Source organism: Nyctereutes procyonoides, unplaced genomic scaffold (assembly GCF_905146905.1).
Source record: "Nyctereutes procyonoides isolate TBG_1078 unplaced genomic scaffold, NYPRO_anot_genome, whole genome shotgun sequence".
NCBI classification, from domain to species: domain Eukaryota; kingdom Metazoa; phylum Chordata; class Mammalia; order Carnivora; family Canidae; genus Nyctereutes; species Nyctereutes procyonoides.
Genome location: NW_026575047.1, coordinates 35,915,745 through 35,927,976, shown reverse-complemented (window position 1 = coordinate 35,927,976; position 12,232 = coordinate 35,915,745). Strand labels below are relative to the sequence as shown.

Genomic DNA, 12,232 nt, shown 5'->3' with positions numbered 1-12,232 from the left:
GTTACCACCTAATACCCACCCCCCATCCCTACCTTTCCTTACATGATTCACCAATGCTTCAACCTGTGAACTTCCACTATCACTAATTTCCATATCCCCCCCTCAACCCACAACTCAAGTCTCTTATTTGACCACCCAATAACAATAAATTACTTTTTCACACCTCACAAACCATTCCACATCTCTCCATAAACCCCCACCACAAATATATCCATAAACCCCCGCATCTTCAAAAAAAAAACACTAACCCCCAACCCCAAAAATTCCCTACACCATAACCCCAACAACAACCCAAACCCCACCCCCCAAATACCTCTGTACTTGCCTTCCCAAACTCCCTCTCCTTTTGGTCTCTTCAATCTCCCGTATACGCTCATGATATAATTTGCTTTCGCCTTCTATGAGGTGTGTCTCTTTACTTAATCGCTCTCGCTTGTCTGTTTGTCTTACCGTCTAGTTCGCTTCTCGCTTTTCGCCCCCTTCTTATTTCATTTATCTATTTTCATTCTTTAGAAGTTCAATTATTCTCTCTTTCTGCTCCTTTTCCCAATTACAACTTGTTTTTGGCCACCGCCCATGTGCAAAAGGACTAGGAAGGTAGAAAACCTCACTCTCAAAAGAAAGAATCAGAAACAGCCCTCTCTCCCACATGAGTTACAAAATCTGATTACAATTCAATGTCAGAAAGCCAATTCAGATGCACTATTCTACAGCTACTGGTGGCTCTTGAAAAAAGCATTAAGGACTCACGAGACATCCATGACTGCAGAATTTAGATCCAAACAGGCAGAATTTAAAAATCAATTGATCCCCACGGAAATGAGGCACATCGCTACCTAGTATAGTTCCTAGTCGACTGAGGGTCAACTGACTAGGGTGGATTCGAATACAGATGAGGGCTATATTTGTTTGGTGGCGTGACCGTTGTTCGGTTTGTCTATCCACCGTTGGCTTACGGCGTGTAACTCACAGAATAGTCAGTAAGTCCCCATCCCCGTATAATTGCAAAATAATAATAAACCAAAAAAATCCCATCAAATTCAAACCCCCCACCACCTCCCCCCACCCTATCCGTACATGTTAAGTTGACCACCTGACGCTGGTACGTGGGGTTTGTAGTACGACGTCGTAAATGACTACATGACCGTGAGCGCACCCTAACACGTGAGTGCTAGTCTGTTACACGTACAGTGACCCATTGTGAAAGGAAGTAGAAGTCGACCAAATAGCCTGGCAGGTACAACGTGAAACACTCACACGTACAGGTTGGGATTAGGTACCGAGTACGTACCACCCTAGAAACGACGTACCAGTCATATACACATAGTAGCACAAACCCAGTCCCCGCCCCCTGCGCTAACTGTGTAAGACCCCCCACCCCAACGAGCAAGCCACCCGCCCACCCGCCCGTCCCCAAGTGCCCACTCCATCAACAGGGACCACAGAACAAAACAACTCCCCCCCCCACCCCCCCCCCACGCCCCCACCCCCCCCCCCCCCCCACCCCCCCACACCCCCCCACTACCCCACCCCCCACACACCCCACCCAACCAACCACCCCCCCCACCCCACCCGTTCCACCCCCCCACACACCCCCCCCCCCTCACCCCCCACCCCCCCCCCCCCCCCCACCCCCGCCCCCAACACCCCTACCCACAACCCCACCACCCTCAACACCACGCACACCCCACCCCCCACACACAACCCACCCCCTCCAACCACCCCACCGCCCACACACCCACCCCCCCCAGCCCCCCACCCCCTCCCCCCCCCCACCCCACCTTACCCCTACCCCGCAACACCCCCCAGAACACAACCCACCCCACCCACCCCCCCCACCCCACCCCACCCCCCCCCCCCCCCACCCACCCCCCACCCCCCCCCCCACCCATCACCGTCCCCCCCACCAAGTGCTCCCCCACCCCCCACCCCCCCCCCACCCCCCACCCCCCCCCCCCCCCCCCCCCACCCCCCCCCCACCCCACCCCCCCCCCACCACCCCACCCCCCCCCCCCCCACCCCCCACCCCCCCCCCCACCCCACCCCCCCCCACCCCCCCCCCCCCCCACCCCCCCACCCCCCACCCCCCACCCCCCCCCCACCCCCCCCCCCCCACCCCCACCCCCCCCCCCCCCCCCCACCCCCCCCCCCCCCCCCCCCACCCCCACCACCCCCCCCCACCCCACCACCCCCCCCCCCCCCCCCACCCCCCCCCCCACCCCCCCCCCCCCCACCCCCCCCCCCCCCCACCCCCCCCCCCACCACCCCCACCCCCCCCCCACCCCCACCCCCCCCCCCCCCCCCCCCCCCCCCACCCCCCCCCCCACCCCCCCACCCCCCCCCACCCCACCCCCCCCACCCCCCCACCCCCCCCACCCCCCCCCCACCCCCCACCCCCCCCCCCCCCCCCACCCCCCCCCCACCCCCCACCACCCCCCCCCCCACCCCCACCCCCCCCACCCACCCCCACCACCCCCCCCACCCCACCCACCCCCACCCCCCCCCCCCCCACCCACCCCCACCCCCACCACCCCCCCCCCCCCCACCCCCACCCACCCCCCCACCCACCCCCCCACCCCCCACCCACCCCCCCCACCCCCCCCCCCCCCCCACCCCACCCCCCACCCACCACCACCCACCCCACCCCCCCCCCCCCCCCACCCCACCCCCCCACCCCCCACCCCCCCACCCCCACCCCCCCCCACCACCCCACCCCCCACCCCCCCCCCCACCCCCACCCCAACCCCCCCCCCCCCCACCCCCCCCCACCCCACCACCCCCCCACCCCACCCCCCCCCCCCCCCCCCCCCCACCCCCACCCCCCCCCCCCCACCCCCCCACCCCCACCCCCCCACCCCCACTCCGTACAACCACCCCACCAACCCCAATAGCCCCCGCCCAAGACCACCACCTCCCCCCCCCCCCCCCACCCCCCCCCCCAACCCCGCCCCCCCCCCCCCCCCCCTCCCCCACACCCCCACCCCACCCCACCACCCCACACACGCCACCCCCCGACCCCCAACACCCCCCCCCCGACCACCGCACCCATCCCCCCCCCCCCCCGCCCGGGCCCCCCGAACTCCCCCCGCCCCCCCCCACCCCCCCACCCCCCCACCCCCCGACCCCCACCCACCCAACCTACCCCCACTCACAACACATAACCCCCCACCCCCACTCGCAGCCCCGCCACAGGCCCCCACCCACACACCCCACTCTAAACAACAAAACACATTCAACAAGCTAGACAATACCCTTCAATCTCACCATGATAACGTCCCAAACCAACTTCAAACCACCACGACCACAGCCACCACCCAGAACACAACCCCGGTCCCCCCCACCGCCCGCCCCCACAAACCGCCGCCTTGGAAGAAAAAAGAGAAAACGAGGCCTTGATTTCGTAGAAGATTAAAAAAAGGAAAAAGAAAGAAACGAGACTTTGAGCGCAGTGGAAAGACGAGTCTTTCCCTTACCCATCCCACCCCCCCACCCACATCCCCCACCACCCACCACAACCCACCACGCCCTCAACCCGCGCCCCCGATGACGCCTGTAACCGTGTCCCACCCCGAAGTCCCCTCCCCCCCCCCCCAAGCACCCCACACCGTGTTTGAAAATGAAAGAAAGATGTTTTTAGGTTCTTACGTGAGGTAGTAGTGCAAGCTGGACATTAGACAGGGGTGAGGTTCCCACCCTGTCGCCAGGCACCCAGACGTTCTCGATCGGTAAGATACTACACCACCACCCCCGTGCACCGCAAGCCTCCAAGCCCCCCCCTTCCACACGCACACCCCTAGTGACCCACCGTCCCCAACCCGTCCCCACCCAACGCCACCACTCATCTCCAACCAGCACCTCCCCTATACCAACAGTACACCCCCCCCCGCCCACCCACCTCGTGACGGCACCCCTCCTTACCCGACACGCTCCCCACCCACCCCCCCCCACGTGTGCTTCGCCCTAGTGCCCACTCCCACCCTACCACCACAAACCCCCCGCCCCCCCACCCCCCCCCCCGCCCCCCCGCCACCCCGCCCCCCCACGCCCCCCCCCCCCTCCATCCTACCACCCCCCCCCCCCGTACCCACCCCCGCGAGCCAACGCCCCCCCCCCGCCCGGTAGCTGCCCACCCCCAAACCGCCCGACACCCCACGCCTCCGAAACACCCCCCAACCAAAATAAAACACCCCACAAAAAATAAAAAACTCAAAAACACAACAACAAAAACACCAAACAAAACAAAACCACCAAAAAAAAAAACACAAACAAAAAACACAAACAACATAAAACACAAAGTAAACCAAAAAAAAAAAAAAAAAAAAGAATAAAACCCCCTCCCAACCCCCCGTTCACGTCGCCGCACCCCCCCCCCCCCCGCCCCCGAGTGTCCCCAGGACCCCCCGCCCCCTTCCCCCCCCCCCCCCGACCCGTTGCCGCGCCGTTCCGAAGTGACATAGATCCCGCCAGCCCCCCCCCACCCCCCCAACCCGCCCCCCCCCCCATCCCCCCCCCCACCACGCCTCGCCGTGACCCACCTCCCCCCCCCCCACCCCCGTTAACGTCCCTGACCCCACCACACCCCCGTCCCCCCGACCCTAACGACACACCCAAGCACCAAAGCAACAGACCAAACACGCCCCCCAGCACCACCACAAAAAACACCCACCCCCCGACACCCACCCAAACTGACCCCCGCCAAAACCACGACCCACCCCCTCCCCAGTGACCGCGCCCAGAGAACCGCCCACCGCCCCCACACCCCCACCCCGCCCCAACCCCCGCCACCCCCCCACCACCACCCCCCCCCCCCCCCACCCCCCCACCACCCACCCCCACCCCCCCCCACCCCGACCCCCCCTCCCACCCGCCTGCCCGACCGCCACGCGCCACCAACCCCACCCCCCGCTCGCAACGTAGACCGACCCGTCCACCCCACCCAACCAACAGCACCCCCTCGAAGACCGTAGACAGCCCCAACTATTCCCCCCGGGGCTACGACCCACAGATCAAAATCCCAAATAAAAGCAACCGAGCAATAAAAACTACCGAAAAGAATCCGTCGCCTCGGACGAACACCCAAAACAAACGCACAAAAACACAACACAGCTAAATCAAACGAAATTACCCCCGAAACCGTGCCACACAACCCAACCAAAGAAAACAACCCCACACCGGAGAGTGATCAAAGAAGAACCGCCCCACAACCACAACAGAACATACTCCCCACCCACTAACCTCACCTGCCGTGACACGCCACCCTCCAATACCAACTGCCCACACCCCCCGCAAAAGGACGACCCACCCCGTGCACCCCCTTCGTGAGTCCACGCGTACACCACCCCACGCCCACCAAACGCCACACCAAAAGAAAGAGTGAGCCACTCAGCACCCACACCCACAGACCAAGCACATAGACCAGCAAACATCCAACACAAGATAGACAACACGCGTCCCCCCAAGGTCCAAAAAACAGACCCACGACACCCCTCACCGAACCCCTCCCCCCGCCCCACAAAAAGAACTAACAAACAGAAACCCCAGTGCCGCGCCCCCACCCGCCACCAACGATCCCCCCCCCCCACCCTTGGCCTACCGTACCCCGCGGGCCTCCCAGCCGCCACTTCCCACGACCACCAAAAAAAAACAGAAACCAGACCCACCCGAGCTCGACGCAACAACAACGCACGCACACACCGCTCCCACCCCCCACTTCACCCTCCCCCTGAGACCCTCCGTGAAGCATAAGCTTGCAAGCAAGCAACCAATTAAAGTCCAGAGACCACAGAACATAGCCAACAAGGGCACTAACAGACAGCTACCACACCCATCATAACTAAGTCTAGCGCGCCCTGCAGCACGGAACATGAACCCCAAGAAACCAAGAATACCAGCAAGATAAAAACACAGAACTCGAAACACACCACGTGCACACGAAGCAAAAGAAAAGAAACCAACCACAAGAAAAAGAAGAAAACAAGAACAAAGACCAAAAGAACTGTACAGACCCATGGGCCGTCACAACACCGAAACGACCACCCCACCACCAACCCCTCCCCCCGCAATCCACCCGTGCTCCCCACAAAGTACAGACCTACCAGTGTGAACCATGCCAAAGAACAAGAACCCGACGCTTGCCGGCCCACCCACACACCAGTGGACACCGCCCACTGTGACGTTGAAGCGTTCTTCCCCAGTGCCCACCTTCACAGCACAAAGCCCCCCCCACCCCCGCGTAAACACCGCCGTCCTACCATGAACACGTAGAGCAGTCGCACCAGCCACCAGTGCCACGCCCCACGTACAAATCCACATCTCACCCCGTCCACGACCAATACACGTGCTCACACCGCCCTAACTCAGTGTACACGACCATACTAGCCACCTCCAACGTCTGATACCACTCCCCAGCCACCGCCCCACCAACAGTGGAAAACACACAACACACAAAGAAGAAAACATAGACATCATACACACACACAAGCGAAAATCGCAGACACCTGAAAAAAAGAGACAACTAAGACACAGCTAGTACCACAAATACAAAATAGACAAAACCACTGAAGAAACCACAAGCAAACCCTAGAAAAAAGATCATGAAACGACCACCAAGGCACCACCATCCACCCCCGACCCACGCGCCACCACGAGATTACTAAATGATGGCCGTCTCTGCCCCACCCTCGCACTCTGAGCGGCCGGAACCCGGTGGACAGAGAAAGAAAAGACAAAAGAAGAAAAGAAACGAAAAAGAAAAGAAAAGAAAAAGAAAGAAAACGAGGTGAGAGCAGGTACGATGTTAATATCGGTGTTGATTTGTTGGAATTTTGGGGTGTAGCTTGTGAAAGAACGAAAAGAAAAGAAGAAGTAAAGAAAAGATAAAGGAAAGAACGAAACGAATCGTCACTGGTACAAGCATATCCACCCCCACTAGAACAGTCCTTACGCGCCCGCCTCGTCACCGTGTCACACATTCCTCCCGGGTTGCATACCACCCCCGAAGCACAGTCACACAGCTCCCCCCAATACCGAGACCAAGAACAGGATACCGATGCTTCCCCACCCAGCCCACCCCAGCTACAAGACACCGAAGTAGAACGAACTCCCCCAAACGTGGAACCACAAAGAACAGACAAACGCGCCAGAACACCACCAGACAAAAAAGATAACCCACCAAGAAAACAAAGACTCGGACCACAAGCGGAACCACCCCCAACAACAAAAAACAAAGCGACGACACCAAAAGAACCACGTATCATTCTCAGACTTGTCACACCAAGACAAAAGATGCAAACCCACACAAACAAAAGTACAACAACATAACAGGAACAAAGTCAAACACCCTACTCCAAACGTACCAAAACCACGAGCCGCCGGGTGGAAAGAAACACGTACTCCACATCTCGGAACGAACCCTCCATGGACCGTAGACGTCACATATACACCGCCCCGCGTAGTCCCACCCCCTCCAACCCACTCCGCGTAAGACAACCAGACTCACTGAGAAACGCAGAACTAAGCCACAAAGACCGACCCCCCCATGCCTACTCCGCAGCAACCCGCCCAGTTACGCTCAAACCACACATCCGCCCACTGACCCTCCCCCCCGTCCCACCCACCCCCCGCTCAGGCCACCCCACTGCACCCCCAGCTCCCCCGCCCCACGCTTCCCTCCCCCGCGCTCCACTCCGCCACCCCAAGTCACCCGCCCCGCGCGACACCACACGTCGCCCCCCCCAGCCCAACCACCCGCCCCACCCCAGCCCATGCCCAACTACGCCCCCACAGCTTTGTGACCCCGTCCCCTCCACAGAGACCCACCACGACCCCCCCCAGTCAGAAGTTGACCCACCCATGCCACACACACAGACACCACACCCCACGCTCATTAACGCCCACCACCCCACTCGCTTGACGCTTTCTTCCCACCCTATCCCCCGCCCAACCCCCCAGCCCCCCCTTCCCCCTGCCACCCCCAACCCCCCCCCCTCACGCAACATGCATTTGACCCCGCCACGATCCAACAGCCCAAACCCCCCCGTCTCCCGCACTCGACCCCCCACCCCCTACTCCCACGTATCTTGCCCCCCCACCTCAACTCCCCACCAGCCACGGACCTCTACGCTCCTGCACGTGGGCACCCGCACGTCCCCCGCCCGCGCCACCCTCTCTCAAGGCAATTTCGCATGTCATACCAGCGCCCAATGCTCCCCCCCCCGAACTCCCTCAACCGACACTAGAATTGCTGATGTCACGACCACACTTCTCGCATCTACATGACGTACTTCGGTCGAGGTATCAATACACCCACGTCCCACCATAATCGACCACACCTCAACCACCTACACACAGACCCCAAAATACCTCGTTGACGTAACCACCGCCTCCCCCCCACTATGTGATCCACCGTGAAGCGGCACCAAGTCAGTTTCCACTCACTACCCAAATAACCAAAAAACCAACCGACAAACAAGCCCAACCGACCAAAGTGCAACAAAGCGCACACCAACCCCCGTCCCACCACCACGGTCTCCACTCCACGCTCAGACCCCCCCCCCTAGTCACATCGTCCCCCTACTAGTAGTGCAACAATTCGACCCACCGTGTCACGCACAAGGCCCCTCGGCACATCAGCCACACGAACCTGACACCACACCCCAACACACCTGCTTACCCCCCCCGCAGACAAACTCCCCAAATTATCCTTACACCCTAAGAGCGACTACTCGTGTACCGACCCACCCCGTACGTCACACCCCAACACCACCACCCACCCCAACCCCCACCACCACCCCCCACCACCCAACACCCGCCAACACCCCACCACCCCCCCCACCCCCCCCCACCCCCCCCAACCCCACCCCACCCCCCCTCACCACCCCACAACCACCCCACACCCTCACCCACCCACACCCCCCACCCCCCCACCCCCCCACCTACCCACCCCCCCCCCCCCCACCCCCCCCCAACCCCCCCCCCACCCCCCCCCCCACCCCCCACCCCCACCCCCACACCACCCCCCCCCCCCACCCCCCCCCCCCCACCCCACCCCCCAAACCCCCACACCCCACCCACACCCCCCACAACACCCACACACCCCAACCCCCCCACCCCCCCCACCCCCACCCCCCCCCCCCCCCCCACCCACCCCACACCCCACCCCCACACCCCAACCCCACCCCCCCTACCCCCCCCCACCCACCCACCCCAACACACCAACCACCCCCCCCCCCCCCCACCCCCCCCCCCCCCCCACCCCCCCCCCCCCCCCCCCCCCCCCCCCCCCACCCCCCACCCCCCACCCCCCCCCCACCCACCCCACCCACCCACCACACCCCCACCCCACCCCCCACCCACCCCCCCCCCCCCCCCACACCCCACCCCACCACCCCCCCCCCCCCCCCCCACCCACCCCCCCCACCACCCCCCACCCCCACCACCCCCCACCACCCCCCACCCCCCCCCCCCCCCCCACCCCCCCACCCCCCCCACCCACCCCCCCCACCCCCCCACCCACCCCCCCCCCACCCCCCCCCCCCACACCCCCCCCCCCCCCCCACACCCCCACCCCCCCCCCCACCCCCCCCACCCCACCCCCCCCCCCCCCCACCCCCACCCCCCCCACCCCCCCCCCCCCCCCCCCCCCCCCCCCCCACACCCCCACCCCCCCCCCACCCCCACCCACACCCCCCCCCCCACCCCCCACCCCCCCCCCCCCACACAACCACCACAACCCACACCCCCAACACCACCCCCCCAACCACCCCCCACCCACAAACACCCCCCCCCACACAACACCACTAAACAAAAACACAACAAACACCAAACCGGAACCCTCCAACGACACAAACACCGAGACCCAAAACCAAAACAACAAAAACCAATTAAACTAGAAAAACACCAAAAGAGAAAAAAAAAAAAAAAAAGATTTATCGGAGGACCAGCGACAGACACCAAAACTAACCCCAAAAACAACAAAAAAAACAAAAACAACACCCCACAACCACCACTAAAAAAAACTCTAAACAAAACCAATCAACCCACCACAAGACGCCGTGACAGACGGCTGCCCCGCGAGCCCCACCTCCAGACATATTTTAAAACCCCCCCGCACGGAACCACAGACACCGGGACGTCACGGAGGACAGCCTCACCTCGCACACCGCCCCGGGATCAGACCAGATGCCACACAGAGACAGACAATTCCTAATAAATTCCAAGACGCTCAGCACAACTTGTCCCCTCGACCTACCCAGAGACCTCCTGCAACCCCCAATTTTAAACTTCCTTTGCTCGGCTGACACCAGACCCGCCTCACGCGGGACGACGACAGCGTCCCAGACCCCCAAACCGTGGCCCCCCCGCAGGCGCCGCCCCGAGCCCCCGCGCACAGACCTAGCCCGCGCCCCACAGACGCAAGCCCAGACCCACCCCCCCCCGGACCCCCCGCGCATAACCGCATCCGCCGACCCCCCGAGGACAGAACACATCTCCGCACCCAAACAACCACCAACAAACCTAACCAACGACTGCCAGACCCCCAAGGGGCTCAAGACGCCCCCGATGCCCGACTCACCAGAGCCACGACCCTGTCCCGGTGACACCCGACACGCGCCGCCCAAATCCACCAAAAAAACCCACTCAAACCACAACTAACCCACCACAAACCCACTTGAACCTACCATCTAACACCAACACCACCACCACCCAAATATCTCTAAGACGCACAACCCGAGGCCGCCGAAGCAAGCCGAGGAGACAACCACCCCCGATCCTGGACCACTCTCATCAATTTCCTCCGCGAGCGATCAGACAATGCCCCCCACCACAGAGACGAGCGGACACGCCGCGAACCCTCTGAAGCTCGCTATAAATACTTGCGCTCCCCGACACACCCCCACCCCCCCCCCCCCCCACCCCCCCCCCCCCCCCCCCCCCCCCCCCCCCCCCCCCCCCCCCCCGCGGGGACCGACCCCCCGGCCCCCCCCGGCCACACCATGGACCAAAAAAATCCGAGCCCGACAGGCCCGCGCGATCACGACTCCAGACAATTTGCTTTTTTAACCCTAGCATCCCTCCCCCAGGACCGCCACAGACCAAATTTCTTTATACCCTCCACCACAAGACGACACCTTGAAAATATGATGATTTAATGATGACTGTAATTCCATTGGAAGACAGACCCTTTAGATGCCTAGACATGGAATCCAATTCCATAGATTGGCATATTAGCAGATCAATTCCAAGGGAAGAAAAATAAAAATAATACAAACTATTATTAAATCTAATCCTGAACTAGAAACTCCGAGATGTGATTGACGAGGAAAACCTTCCCCTGTGGGAATCCACCACCACCCTCATGAAGGACAGTTTTACACGGGAAAAAGAAATAAATGAATAAAAGAAAAATAAAATGACCACAGCCTGCCCTGGAAGGAAGAAAGAGAAAAAAAAAAATCAAAAGAGAGAAAAAAGAAAAAAACTAAAAAAGAAGGAAAAAGAATAGAAACCCCTCTCTGAGTGAGGAAAAGGAGAAAAAAGAGAAAAAAAAAAAAAAGGCTAGTAGGAGAAAGAAAAATAAACGAGTAGAAGAGAAAAAAAACGAACAAAAAAAAAACAAAAGAAAAAAAAAAAAAAGAAAAAGAAAAGGAAGAAAGAAAAGAAAAAAAAGGGGAAACAAGGGGCGGAAAAAAAAGAAAAAAAAAAAAACAAAAAAGGAAAAAAAATCAAACATAAAAGAAGAATAAAGGAAAAATAAAAAAAAAAAATAAAACAGAGAACCAGAGTGAAAAAAAAAGAAAAAAACGGTAAGAACCAAAGAAAAGAAAAAGAAAAAAAGGAGAAAAATAAAAAAAAAAAACAAAAAAAAACAAAAACATAAAGAAAAAGAAGAAAAAGAAAAAATCAAAAAAAAAGAACAGCAAAGAGAAAGGAAGGAAATAGGAAAACGGAAAAAATCCCAGAAAAAACAAAGAAAAGGGAGAAAGAACAAAATAAAAAAAAGAAAAAAAAAAAGAAAAGAAAACGATAAAACAAAAAATACCAAAAAACAAAATGAGGAGAAAAAGACCAAAAACAAGAAAAAGAAAAGAAAAAAAAAAGAAATAAATAAAAGAAAAAATAAAAGAGAAAAAAAGAAAAAACAAAAAAAAAAAAAACCTTTTTATTGTTTAATTGGGGTTTACCGCAGGGTTGCCCCAAAAAATCGCCCAAATATTTTTGCACAAACCACCTG

General features: G+C 59.8%; 1 protein-coding gene across 1 annotated transcript; it reads left to right on the top strand.

The window, feature by feature from the left end:
• Positions 1-2,068: 2,068 nt before the first annotated feature.
• Positions 2,069-10,598, top strand: LOC129510198 (basic proline-rich protein-like; the record flags this gene model as incomplete). Its single annotated transcript, XM_055326179.1, has 3 exons — positions 2,069-2,970; positions 9,216-9,645; positions 10,305-10,598. Coding segments are annotated over 3 exons (1,626 nt in total), but the record flags the coding sequence as incomplete, so codon positions are not given.
• Positions 10,599-12,232: the final 1,634 nt, after the last annotated feature.